Here is a 14,769-nt window from a genome sequence, read left to right on the forward strand (position 1 = left end):
GGGGGGGGGGGGGGGGGGTACAGCACTTTAACTGCCAGGGCCTCGCCCACGTGGCTAGATTTTGCACATTGCCCAGTCACTGCGTTAAATGTGCCAGAAACTACGAAAGCAGTGAATGTCCCTCACGTGTGCTGACAAACCGAGATGCTGCCACTGTCCAGGAAAAGCATGTAGTAAATTAACGTATTTAGGATGCATTTAGACGAGGCGGCGGGAAAAAAAAACTCTCTTGTCCAGTAAACTAGAGGCGCGCAAGATGTTTGCAAATGCCACGGAAAAGTCTGGTTATTCATGTGCTCTGCAGGTGAGCCTCATTTCCCCTTGAGAAAGTGAAGATCGCGTAGGTGTGCAGAATAACAGCCAGCATTACAACAAAATCGATGTTGGTGTGCAGACAGGGTGAGGGGCTGCGACACTCACTCACTCACTCTTGGCTTCTGAAGGCCACTGCTAATTCTTTCGCGTTGTTTGAGCATTCATAATACCTAGCCCACATGTACTCTGTGGTCGGGAAATTTAGACGTCGCTTTCGTTTATGTCTTTTCTCGTTTTCATCCAGTTTTGTGCATCTGCTCTTGCTCCTTACCACAGAATTACTGCTCAAGTAGCATGTCTGGCCAGAGAATTGGCGCACGCCAGTCAACCTGGTTGCCCACGTCGGCAATGTACCAATTATCTTACTGCTGCACCAACGCGAAAAAAATGGCGAGCAATCAGTTTAAATCTGTCACGTAGGAATGGTAGGCTTGCCATCTCATGCACTTCTCTGGTGGTCGGTTCTCGCCATGGGAGATGTAGAGCAAGGCTTAAAACTTTTTGTACCCGCTGTAGTACGTCAATGTTTATTGGCTGCATTGACGCACACTATGGTGGCGTATTCTAGAACAAACCATGTAAGGCCCAGATACAATGTTATTCCACAGGTCTGGATATAGTCGAACGTTGGTTTAGTAGGGAGTAGAGCATCTTCATACACCCCAGTGCTATCCCCCGGTCTCTCGGACGTACAGTCCTCACATTGAATATCCATCAAGAGTTACATCTACATCCATACTCCGCAAGCCACCTGGCGGTGTGTGGCGGAGGGAACTTGAGTACCTCTATCGGTTCTCCCTTCTATTCCAGTTTCGTATTGTTTGTGGAAAGAAAGATTGTCGGTATGCTTCTGTGTGGGCTCTAATCTCCCTGATTTTATCCTCATGGTCTCTTCGCGAGATATACGTAGGAGGGAGCAATATACTGCTTGACTCTTCTGTGAAGGTATGTCCTCGAAACTTTAACAAAAGCCCGTACCGAGCTACTGAGCGTCTCTCCTGCAGAATCTTCCACTGGAGTTTATCTGTCATATCCGTAACGCTTTCACGTTTCCCAAATGATCCTGTAACGAAGCGCGCTGCTCTCCGTTGGATCTTCTCTATCTCCTCTATCAACCCTACGTGATACGGATTCCACACTGGTGAGCAATATTCAAGCAGCGGGCAAACAAGTGTACTGTAACCTATTTCCTTTGTTTTCGGATTGCATTTGCTTAGGACTCTTCCAACGAATCTCAGTCCGGCATCTGCTTTACCGACGATCAACTTTATATGATCATTCCATTTTAAATCACTCCTAATGCCTACTCCCAGATAATTTATGGAATTAACTGCTTCCAGTTGCTGACTTGCTATATTGTAGCTAAATGATAAAGGATCTTTCTTTCTATGTATTCGCAGCACATTACACTTGTCTACATTGAGATTCAATTGCCATTCCCTGTACCATGCGTCAATTCGTTGCAGATTCTCCTGCATTTCAGTATAATTTTCCATTGTTACAACCTCTCGATATACCACAGCATCATCCACAAAAAGCTTCAGTGAACTTCCGATGTTATCCACAAGGTCATTTATATATAATGCGAATAGCAACGGTCCTACGACACTCCTCTGCGGCACACCTGAAATCACTCGTACTTCGGAAGACTTCCCTCAATTGAGAATGACATGTTGCGTTCTGTTATCTAGGAACTCTTCAATCCAATCACACAATGTGCTCTTTTTGTTCATTAAACGACTATGGGGAACTGTATTTAATGCCTTGCGAAAGTCAAGAAACACGATATCTACCTGGGAACCCCTGTCTATGGCCCTCTGAGTCTCATGGACGAATAGCGCGAGCTGGGTTTCACACGATCGTCTTTTTCGAAACCCATGCTGATTCCTACAGAGTAATTTCTTGTCTCCAGAAAAGTCATTGTACTCGAACATAATACGTGTTCCAAAATTCTAAAACTGATCGACGTTAGAGATATAGTTCTGCACATCTGTTCGACGTCCCTTCTTGAAAGCGGTGATGACCTGTGCCCTTTTCCTAGGTACTTCACGGTTCGCTACCAAGGGATGGGGCCTCCCATGGTGCGAAATGGTCTAAGTCTGCTGGCAGCTTTTTTCTCATTGTGATTGAAGCGTGTCTCTTCCAGCGTTCATTTTGAGCCTCCACTTGGTGGCCCAAGCTCCAAGCGGGTCACATGCTTTCTGTAGGCGATGTCTTACTATGTGCACTCCTAAACTGCGCGCAAACAGTGCAGTGTCATCGGTGTATAACGCCAGATCGGCTATGGATGTTTTCGGAGTGCCGGCGGTCTATAGAGGGCAAAGCAGGGGCCCGAGTACATACCCCTGTGGCACTCCAGCCCTGATCAGGCGCGCTGTCGAAACTCCTCTATCGGCTTTGACATGGAATGTTCTGTTACTGAGGTATGATTTGAGCAGGAACACAGGTGATACCGGTGTCCTCTGGGCAAGAAGCTCGAACAGGAGGCCGTTGTCCCAAACACTGCTGAAGGCCTTCGAAATGTCTAATAGTATTGTTCCAAGGCAGTCTAGTGGCCGCCATGCCCTGTTCAACTGTCCAGAGTGATTGTTGTGTGGAGTGCCCCTTCCAGAAACCGAATTGCTGGTCCGGTAAGAGGTGCTCAGCCGCAATATGTCTGCACAGCTGCTTGGCATATAAACTGTCGAACACTTTCGAAAGTGACTGCTGAAGTCTTATAGACGTATAATTGCTCACAAGTCTCGAGTCCTTACGTCGTTTCCGAATGACCACCACCTCCGCACGTTTCCACACAGAGGTGAATGTGCCAGTCCTCAAGAGGTTGTTAAATATCACAGTTAAGGTCGGACTACTTCTGGCGGCAGTTGTTCGACAATCTTGTTTCCAGATTTATCCATCTCTTCTCCCCTACGAGGGTTGAGGTGTGATAGGTGATTTGCGACCTCATCTTCAGAAATGTCGTAAACGAGATCGTTTCGTCTCTATTTGCGTGGAAGACGGGAAGCCGCTCCTCCACATGTTGAATGTGCTTTTCGTCCACTACGTAGTCAAGCGGCGTGAAATTCTCCACAAACACACCTGCCAAGGAGTTTGCCTTGACATTTACTGTCTCCAGGCTCTGTTTGCGAAAAAGTCCAGCCAGATAGCCCTGAAGCAGGTTCCGTCCTGTATTAAGTAATCGGCCAGCTCGTTGTTCCTTGTTGCAGCTGTCCCATCATGGCAGCTACGGCGTGCAGTCAGATCCAACGGCCGTTTCCTCTAGTGCCTGCCTGCTGCTTGTTGTCTTCTCGCTCTCCAGCAGCAGACTCCTGGTCCGCTTCCGCTTCCTCTTCTCTACACTCGTCCTCGCGATGGCGCCTTGTAGAGGCGTCCGCGCCGCAGCGTCACCAAGGAGTTTCTCAGCCATCACGGCCACGCTGGTGGGGCGGATTTGAAACAGCCACGACTACGTGGTGTCTTACGACAGCACACTATGCTTTCTTTTAGAGTTTTCACGCTCTACAGCTCCGTCTAGTACCAAGTAAGTTATCCTGTGATGTCTTAGCACGTCATATCTATGTCCCTTTTTATTGCCACTGTTTCCCATATGGTCCGATCCTCGCCGATTCTGCGGAAAACCTCTCAATTTCCAACATTCTTCTACAGTACCATATGACAACCACTTAGATTCTTTTCTCTTTTGCTTGTCCCATAGTCTGTGATTCACTTCCATGCAACACCGTGCTCCAGATGTGCAGACTCAGAAATGTCTTCCTCAAATTAAGGCCGATGTTTAATATCGTACTGCCTGATAAAAAAAGGGAAGCCCTCAGAAGAAATTGTCAGATGTCGTGGTCAGTCGTCATTTTTCGGTATGTAAATGGTTTGAGACGCCGCTCTGTCACAAACAGAGCGGCAACCAGTTGTGACGCCAGCCTGATGTTGGACTGCATGAGAACATGAAGGCAGGCATACCCACAGTCACAGGTCTGGTTGACACTGTCTGCCCACCACAAGGCAGAACTGTCGTATTGTGCTCCAAGCAAGTTGTAAACATTTACAATCTGTTCCTGATGCCCAAGAACCAATATTACCTACAGAATTACATACCATCTCACATTACTGGTCGGAGACTAGCAGCAGTTGAACAAGGGAATACCCCCTCCCCCCCCCCCATCTGTAAGCTGACAGCAATGTCACAACACAAACTGGTGCATTTGGAGTGGTGCCATGACCGGGAAGCATGAACTGCTGATAGAATTGTGTTCAGCGATGAGTCGCACTTTTCCGATACTTTGGATGCCCATTACCAGCGGGTGTGGGAAGTGATCCCACTTTTCTAATGTTTAGCAGAGGCAAAGTGGTGTTACACTGGCGTCATAGTGCAGGGAGCAATCTGGTGTGGCAGTCAGGGGTAGTTGTGATTGACAGAAAGCCGATGTGACAATTGTACATCATGAATGTCCTGTGTCCTCATATGGTACATTATTGTGACGGTGTGTGACGACATTAGTCTACAGGAACATGCTTGCCACCACACGGCACACATCAGAATGAATTGTTGACGTGCTGCTGAGGCACTCCTGTGGCCAGCAGCATCACCAGCAAGATCGCTGATAGGACACATGACGAACTACCTGCGAAGTCAACTCTACCTCACTATCAGTACCCGAGATGTCGAGGACCATTTTCAACAGTTGCGTGTCAGCTTACCTCAGGAGACGTTTCAGTGGCTTTATGGCAGCCCCCTCAACCGAAATTGTGCAAACATCCAGTGCATGCAACGGCATATTGATATGGGGACTCTTCGTAAATTTGACCCAGTTTTGTAATCACTGAAATAACATCACATTTCCTCTCAACCCATGATCTATCATTTTGTTTCTTTGTCCCCTTCTGGTTATTCCACTTATTTATCATACAGTGGAGTAGATTTCTTTTCATCAGTGAGCTGTAGCCGGCTCACATTGATGCCTTGTTCTTTGGCATGTGTCACAATCGAATGGTGTCTTATTTCTCCCTGAGTTACTGCCATAATGAGTTGCTCACTTGTCTCCATCAGTGGTAGAGCAGCAGTGCTTATCGATACTAGTACTGCTATACTATCTTTGGTGTGGCCGCTATATTTCCATATGTAGTGTGTGTGGCAGTTGGTCGGTTGGGACAGAGCAAAGAGGAAGCCTTCTCGAAGCGAGGTCATGCGGGGGCCGCTGGCGGCGTACACGTACGGTCGGATTTGTGAGACACCGGCTGCAAGAGCTACAAAGTTCGTCGCCCACCGAACCTGGACACTGAAGCTGAGTGATCAGTTAACCTGTTACCAAACCTCAACTGCTTTGACATTTTTTCGTTCATTGCTGGTTGTTGCTCTCTGTTCCATTCCTTCAAGCAGTAATGTATGGTGTGTTGGAGTCTGCAAAATGTTTATGGTTGATACTTATTAGTGAAGTGCACCAGCAGTATCTCCTGCCTTGTGGCCGTTAAGGTTCCAGTTACCTAGCCTGGTCCTTAGCATAGTTCTCCGGCAGTGTGTTTTTCCTCGCAATGTTGATGCTGTCCAGCACGGCGTGTAGTTAGACAGCCTTTGGTGCTGTTCATATTTTTCAGTGGTGATTGTATCTTGTCTGTATTTAGACGCCAATTTTCAAGAAGTAGCACTGTTGGTATCTTCGTCCTCACTGATTTTTCCCCTGTCGTGCTGTTGGTAGGGCGGAAGAAAATTCATTAGGTTGTTGGTCGGTGCTTCAACCGTCCCTGCGTCGGGTTGCCGTCCGATTATGTAGTGTTATGCTTGACTGCCTGTCTCACCTAAACTTATGTTAAGAGTTACTGCCTCAGGCCGATCGTTGGAGCACTTATGAGCACGACTGTTCTGCTGTTTTAAATTGTGATTCTGCTGTTTTAAATTGTGATTCTGCTGTTTTAAATTGTGTTTCTGTTGTTGTAAATTGTGATTTTCTTTTAGTTTCAAGTACTATGTGAGGCCTTCAGCTATCTATAAATTTAGTTTATTTTAATGTTAAGATACGGTTCTCAGCTGTCTTATAAACGTTGAAGATTCTTGATTAAACTAACTTTCTTTCAAAAAAGGGGATTTTGACCATTGGAAATCCTTATTATCCAGGCCTTAAGCTTTGAGTTGTTCTACGTTCAGTATGTGGCCTTCAGCCAAACTTTATGTGAAATATTTTAAGATAACACCTTCAGCTGCCTTAAACTAAAATTTGAAAAATCACTTGTTTAAAACCTTTATGAACTTTTCTTCTCTATCTGAAATTCTTGCTATCCAGGCCTTAAGCCCCCAGTTCTTCTGTCTCCGATGAGTGGCCTTCATCTGAGATTTTATGTAAAATTTTATAACTAATGCCTTCAGTCGTATGTATTCCTTAAGGCAATTTTAATAACTTGTGTTCGGGTCTTCAGCCGTATTGTTTTTGAATGCGTTTAAGGGCATGTGTGATTGTTTTAGAAAAATAAAGTTTGTATGTTTTGTGCAACTGACAGCAATCGATTTTGGCTCCTTTCCACAACTTATAACCTGATCCGCTCTGTCCTGCGAAACCAGATTTTAACTGGTAGCAGAGCGTGGTTACGTTTGTGATATTGCCATTCCAGTTACTGTTAGTTTGAATTTTGTTTCTGTTAGTATTGCATCACATAGTTTTGGTTGTCGATTGTTTCCGGTGCCTACTGAAATGGCGGTCAGTCAGTGCCCAGGGATTGGCCTGTTGAGGAAGGACCACCTTGTTTATGAGTTGGTGATAAGGCACCAGCCTATTGAGGCAGTGTTCCGGACTTAGTGGCCCACTTGCATGCTACCATTCTTCACCTGGTTGACGTCACGCCGGCTGTGGTTGGTGAGACAGAAGCAGCCTTGGAATTTTAATTTCAGGTCGTTAGGGGCTAGGGGATACCATTTGTGTTTAGGAAGGCACTCAACCTAGTGACAGTCAATTGGATAGGGTGCGGGCACAGTTAGTGCTTTTAACTAATCGATTAGCGGATTTAGGCATATTACATTTGGAAGATCATCATAAAAGAATAACTGTCGAATTGGGGTCATTGGTTAACGCATTGCAGTTTAAGCTTACATGTTTAGACTTGGATGGCAAGAGGACCGAACAGTGGCACTTGCTATATCAACGGGGAATTGAGCCAGCCAGGAAATGGTGCTGCTATATCCTCTGTGAAGTTAGATGCAGTGTTTGCCAAATTGCCTAATCCTCTGGGGTATTTCTTTCGAGATATTACTGAACTAGTCGGAGATCGACTTGAGCAGGTCGAAAACTTATTATGGTTGTTGGTTCGTCTTGCTGCTGCCCTTCATGTTCCGCACCAAGTCGTTTTGTCATTGTTGTAGACGTTAGCTTGAGGTGAGTTGTGGAACCTCCTGTCCCAAGCCATGACAGAAGGGTTCTCCTTACAGCAATTGAGGGAGCTCGTCGTCAGCCAGAGACTGACCACCGGAGTTTGGGAACAGCTTGAGTGTCGTTACATTTGGGAGATGCAGCAGGATAAAGAGCAGTTACATCAGAATATCGACAGAGTTCAGACGGCCTGCTTGGCCTTGTTGGTCTATTTTCCAGAACGAAAATTGGTGTCTATTTTTCTTAGAGGAATGCGCGTGCTGGATATGTCGCACTTTGTTTTTCGTGATAGTCCTTCAATCTGGAAAGAGCTCCATGTCACTCTTGTAGCGATATCTGCGTTGCCGCTTGTGGACAGTGTATGTCGTCAAGTTAAGGGTCGGGCTATGGGCATTGTCAAGGGAGATTCCGAATTGACTACATCGGCTGAGGTTGTTAAAACGAGATCCCGGCGTTGCTTCAGCTATGGTACTTTGGTACCAGAGCATATGCTGCATAGATCCCCGTCAGCATTAATTTATATATCCAGCATACACCCCCATAATTTCCTGCAGCCTCTGAGAAAATGATGTTCTGGTCGTGTGTGTCACCGCCGTTGTGAGCGTCAGGGCCGGTTTCTTCCTGCAGATGTAGCACTCTGCAGGGGGAGATTGTTGGTGTCTTATTCGAGGAGCCTTACTGCTGCTGCCGACACTGCTGCTCATCTTCTGCAACATACGTCCTCTTGTAGGTGCTACGTGTCGGCATCGGCTGGCAGCTTGTAATGGTACTTGAATTACGTAAACATTACGGCACCTCACCTCAACGTCTCGATACCAGCGATATTCTACTGTGTTTATGTAAAATAGTTAATATATTTATGTGACAACATTCAGATTTGATTTCATTAATGTAGAGGTACTTCGATACATAGATATGTTTGTATTGCAATGATATTATTCTTATGTGAATTATTTCTTTTCTCACTATGATCTTTGACGTACTTGTAACTCTGACTTTTGGGCACGTAAGCGGTTAGTAGAGAGTCAAGTCTTGCTCATCGTGTTGAAAAGACGCAAATTGTCAGTTTACAAAATGTGAACCTTAACAGTGAGGAAGATATTTTCAAGTATAAAACATACTATGAAGTGATGTTTTGTGAGTTACGTGATATTGCAACAAAAGTAATAAAAAAGTGTAACTAAAATTTGGAGTGCTGATTACTTTTTTACATCACCATTGTGCTAACTTGCAAAAGTTTAATTTTCAAGAATGGTCTATGAAACACATCTATAAAACTTTTCAATATCGCAGAATAACACCTAGGCCTCTTTGCATCCGAGCTTGGAATCATCACCACCTAGATTTTCGATGATTGAGCCCTGAGTTTACAACGAGACCAGCGTGGGAAACACGAAAATATGAGTGCCTAGTTTATCCATCATTTCATGAAATGACTTTATTAACGGTGCTCTAATGACACCTGCCACATAATGTAACTTTGTTGTTGCCCAAAAATGCAATATTTAGCAGCGTGAGCAGCACTATAATCATTAATTTTTGACCTTTGTTGTATTAGGGTTGTTAGAAGCTGCAGGGGAAGAAGCCGGCGTGGTTACCGGTGACACCGCCGGCGTGGCTGCAGGGCCAGGTGTGCCTAGAGGAGCTGGGCTCGTTCTGCTGCTGCTGCTGCCGCCAAACCGTCTTAATACTGGAAGCTGGCGTAATACCTCGTATGTCTTATTTCGCTCCGTTGCGACGAGTTCATCTCCATCTGATGATCGCTTCACGTCCCGACAAACAGTCTTAATACTGGAAGTTGGCTTAATATGTCGTATGTCTGCTTTCGCTTTGTTGCGAATGGTTCATCTCCATCTGATGATCGCTTTATTCCGTTTAGTAGCACAGAACCGCACGTCTCGACACAAAAATGCATTTGGTGCGCTCTTGCATTCAACTTCGCGCGCCCAGAGCAAATAAATGACGCTGGGCAGTCCAGCGACCTCGTTAACCAGCCTTTAAACCTTGGTGCACCCGTGTTGTCGCTCCCTCGTCACCACCCTTGCCATATATTTGTTCTTGAGTAGGTGGGGAACCGATTTGCGCTCTTTTGGATACTTGTAGCTCACTTCACTATTAAGCTTTGAATGGTTTCTTGAATTTGGTCACATTACGAAATTTCGGCTGTTCCCTTCTCCGGTGCAGAGATGTCGGGTGGCTAAGCCTCTGCATGGTTGAGTCCGTGGGAGTATATCAGTTGGGATTTCTCCTGGTCTTTGTCATTAGCCTTGGTCAAGAAATTGTTGGTCGATTTAATTTTGGACTGCGATTTCATTAATAAAACTGGGTTAGTTTTGGATTATTCTGGGCACACCTTCTTTAAGTTCGCTCCTGTGGAGAAATTTGGTTTCTGTGAGTGTGGTAAACGTACTGTGCATCTAGATGCCGGCATCGTGGCTGTTGAGGCTGTGCCTTATGAGTTCGATCTCGTCCATTTCTCCTCACATCAGGCCTCTCAGTTACAGGATTTGCTACGGAGGTTTCCGGAGCTTCTTTGGGATAGGTTGGGCGTGACTAATGTTCTTCATTACCACCTCCGTCTATCTGACGATATTCCTGTTAGGCAGTCCCCCATATCGCCTCTCACCGCATAAGGTGAAGATACTTAGAGCTAAAATATCCCGAATTCTTGAGCAAGGGGTTATTAGGCCTTCAACACCTGCCTATGCTTCCCCCATATTCCTTGTTCCTAAGGATCAGGGGCGGGATTTCAGACTTGTTGTTGACTACCGGTGCCTGGACGCTAAGGTTGACCTAGAGTCTGTTCCTCTACCTGATCTTCATAACTCTTATACTTGTTTTGCCGGTACTAATTGGTTTACTGTTCTTGATTTGAACCAAGCCTATTATCAGATTCCATTAGCTAAAAAATGTAAACATGTTACTGCACTTTGTACTGATTGGAATCTTAGTTTAACATGGTTCTCTTTGGTTTGGGTACTGGTGCAGCAGTTCTTACTCGTTTGCTGGATAATATCCTTGGGGACTTGAAATTAGTGTGTATGTATAATTATTTGGACGACTTAGCCGTTCGTTTCAGGACCATTTGGATCATATCCAGCAAGTTTTGTGAGATTGCAGGGAGCTGGGTTGACTGTTAAACCTAGTAAAATGACGTTAGCCAGGCAGCAGGTGTCCTCCTTAGGTCATCTAGTGTGAGGTCTGAGTAATCGCATCGTCCAAGAACGAACTAAGGCATGAAGAGCTCTACCTCCGCCTGCAGATAAACGTGGAATTGCTAGGTTCATAGGCATGGCGAACTATTTTAGGAGTTTTGTCCCTAATTTTGCTCCGTTGGCGGCGCACTTAAATGAATTTCGCTGGAAAGGAGTGCGTTTTGAATAGGCACCTGCCCAAGACGCCGCGTTTGAGCACATTAAGGCAGCTATAGCCAACCCTTCCGTTATCGGAGTACCGGACTTTAATAAGAAGCTTATTGTCCGGACTGACGCATCTGATGCCGGTATTTCGGCTGTCCTCCTCCAGGAGCTCGAAGATCAGAGGCAACCATTAGCGTACGCGTCTCGTCGCTTAACTGGCGCCGAAATTAAATATTCCGTCTCCACGTGCGAAGCGTTGGCCTGTTTGTTGGCGTTGGAGAAGTACTACTTCTACCTTGAGCATGGGGGCTTTCGGCTAGAAGCCGGACAATCATGCACTGAGCTGAGTGTTAGCCAGGTCACGTAAAAAAGGCCATATTGCTAGGTGGGCAGTACGCTTTTCTGCATTTCAATTTGAAGTTAAACATGTGAAAGGCACTGAAAATGTCCTCGAGGATGTCCTCAGCCAGATGTTAACTGAATCTACAACTATTGAGGGTACCTGGGAGACAGGGGGTGGCAGTCTTAGTTGTATCGTGTTAGGTGAGATTCCTCTTTTATTTGATGATGTTGCTCAGCATCAGAATCAGGACCCTACTTGGGCATCTGCTAAGTAACGCCTTTTTGCTTGGGAACTGTCGGATGGCTATGTTATTAAGAAAGGTATTTTGTGTAAAAGTGTGGGGTGTGCTGAGCAATTCAGCATCTTTGCCAGTAGCTCTGGTGCGCCCAGTTTTTCGTTACTTGCATGATTCGTTGGTGGGTGGGCACTTAGGAACTTATAAGACCTTGCAAAAAATGAAGGAGCATTTGACTTGGCCCTCCGTGGACCGTGATGTGAGAGAGATGGTTTCTCGATGTTGGTTGTGTAATGTAGCCAAACCCAAGAACGCTCTTCAACATGGTCTGTTGAGTTCTGAATGCGAATCCTGTCCTATGCACAAACTCTATATCTATTATGTAGGGCCCTTACCTCGTACTAAGAGAGGTCATTGGTATGTATTGGTTATTATTGATGCGTTTTCGAGATTTATCTGGGTCCTTCCGAGCTGTAACGTGACTGCTACCACCACTATTTAGCATTTAACAAATGTTTTCAGTATTTCTGGACACCTCCAAACAAATTGTTAGTGATAATGCGCCCGCCTTCCTTTCGGTTCCCTTCAAGGCCTCCTGTTTTCAGAACTGTCGTAAGCATATCACTACTCCACCTTATTCTCTGCAGGGATTTTAAAAACTTGTGTTCGGGCCTTCAGCCGTATTGTTTTTGAATGCTTTTAAGGGCATGTGTGATTAAGTTTTTTAGGAAAATAAAGTTTGTTTGTATGTTTTGTGCAACTGACAATAATTGAGTTTGGCCCCTTTCCACAACTATAACCTGATCCGCTCTGTCCTGCAAAACCAGATTTCTCAGGAATCTCCTCTTTGTCTTTTCTAAACTGCTCTTAATATTCTCCTCGCTTTGTTTATCACATAGCAGAATTCCTTAACTTCTTCTGCTTCGGTTCAGTTGGATCAGAGACCCTGTCGATTCCATGTAAATACAACCCACTCCATTATGGAGCTACCACCACCTTGCACTGTGCCTTGTTGACAACTTGGGTCCATGGCTTCGGAGGGTCTGCGCCACACTGAAATCCGGACTCATTTGACCAGGCCTCGTTTTTCCAGTCGGCTAGGGTCCAACTGGCATGGCCATGAGTCCAGGAGAATCGTTGTCTGTTGCCATAGCCAATTAACGGAAACCTTCGCCACGCTGTACTAAAGAATACTTTCGTCAAATGTCCCACATTGATTTCTGCGGTTATTTGACGCAATGTTGCTTGTCTTTTAGAGTACCGACACTTCTTGGCAAACGCCGCTGGTCTCGTCCGTTAAGTGAAGAACGACCACTGCGGTGTCTGCAGTGACAGATAATGCCTGAAAATTGGTATTCTCGGCTCTGTGGTTTTCGGAATATTGAATTCCCTAACGATTTCCGAAATGGAATGCCCTTTGCATCTAGCTCCTATTATCATGCCGCGCTCAAAGACTGTTAATTCCTGTCGTGAGGACATAACTCTGTCAAAAATCCTTTTCACATGAATCACCTGAGAACAAATGACAGCTCCGCCAATGCACTGCCCGTTTATACTTTGTTTATCGCCAACTGTACATCCCATGGCTATTTTTACCTCAGTGTGGATCGCACCGAATGGTGTTCTAAGGTAAGTACTATTTCGAATGATTTGTCGTCATTAGTTTAATTGACCAGTACTAAATTTCTTCATCCATTTGTGCGCAATGCGTTGAATTTATTTACGTTCAGGTCAACTTCCAGTCCCTTTAGATCGTCGATCCTCTGTATATTTTCCTGTATTTCTCTACAGTCTTCTGACATTGTAACCTTCTTCTAGATATCAGCATCATTCGCGAATAGCCTCACGGAACTTTCAGCGTTATAATGTGAGTAGATAACGCTGTTGGTCGACCGCGAGACACTGCATCAAGCATCAATCCTCTGCAGGCCTTCTTTTATTGTGCTACAGTCTTCTGGTGATGCCACTTTTATGTGTACAAAAGCGTAATACGCGAACAGTCTCATTGAGTTTCCGACTTTATTCACCAGGTCACTATACTTATCATAGACAGTAACAGCCCTACAGCATACCTTGTGGATATTACTCATGGTTTCGCTCCATTGAAAACATCATTTGTTTTCTGTCTGCTTTCAAGTCCTGAACTGAAAGCTGCTCCAATATTCTGTATTTTGATATTTAGCCGAAACTGTGAAACTGTACCTTCTGGAAGCCTAGCAACACAGCATCAATCTGGGCGCCATAATCTACTGCCCTCTGGCTCTGGTCAAATAGAACGATAGATCTTTTATGGGACACAAGGATTCTTCTTATTAACAGGCAGTTTCGTAGTGAGAAAACTGGGGAACTTGAGCTGCGAATTGTTGGAGCGTCCAGCCTAAATATTAGATCAGGCATCCTCTCACTTACACCTGTTTATGAAACTGTACACTTGGAGCACAGCGTTTGCATGAATGAGAAAGGTCACTGGAAAGCAGATGGGAAGTATGCTGGCCACCAGTTCTGGTTACTTTCATTGGAATAAGGTTTGTCTCGGAAAATCGATATGAGTCCACTTATTTCCTGAATGATCTTGCGAAATTTTACATTTTACATGGTGAGCGATTTCTGTTTACAGTCCATCATTCAGAATCTCGTTATTAGGAGCAATACAGACTTTCACACAAAGGGCTGTGCCTAAAATCCACGACTACAGAGGAAGCAGAGTATGAGAAAGTGAAAAAAAAAATCTTTCATGTTGGGTTTAGAATTTTCAGTACTGTGGGTGAACGTTAAGAGAAGCGTAGATCATAACTGCTTCGTATCTCCTGCCATTTTTCAATACCCTCAAGGACTGTGTTCACTGACATTGATATGTGCATACTGAGAGGCTGCTGTGTTTGTGATTCATTTTTGATCATTGGCGATCAGGAGCCTGTGTTTTGATTCTTGCCGTAACTGTTATGAGTTTACAGTTGAACCATCTTGGCAACTTTCATTCAAGGGTACAACCATGCCCCACTGACGAGTACGTAGTCCAGTTGAACAGCTTCAGCCATTTAAATGGGGTAACATTGTTGGCCTGTGGGAAGCTGGATTGACGTATCAAGAGAGTGCTGCACTCGTTGGGCACAGTGTACTGATGGTGTGTCGCCGCTTTCAACATTGGTAGACCAGTTTCTGGACGTTCGT

The 14,769-nt window shown here is 45.1% G+C and overlaps 1 protein-coding gene across 1 annotated transcript in view; it reads left to right on the forward strand.

Moving 5' to 3' along the window:
* Positions 1–256: 256 nt before the first annotated feature.
* LOC126335829 (sialin-like) overlaps positions 257–14,769 on the forward strand; it is a 252,531-nt gene continuing 238,018 nt past the window's right edge. The window contains exons 1-3 of the mRNA XM_049999295.1: positions 257–304; positions 3,522–3,675; positions 9,220–9,363. Coding sequence (XP_049855252.1) covers positions 257–304; positions 3,522–3,675; positions 9,220–9,363 — 346 coding nt within the window. The remainder of the gene's footprint in view (positions 305–3,521; positions 3,676–9,219; positions 9,364–14,769) is intronic.

Source organism: Schistocerca gregaria, chromosome 2, assembly GCF_023897955.1.
Source record: "Schistocerca gregaria isolate iqSchGreg1 chromosome 2, iqSchGreg1.2, whole genome shotgun sequence".
Taxonomy (NCBI): domain Eukaryota; kingdom Metazoa; phylum Arthropoda; class Insecta; order Orthoptera; family Acrididae; genus Schistocerca; species Schistocerca gregaria.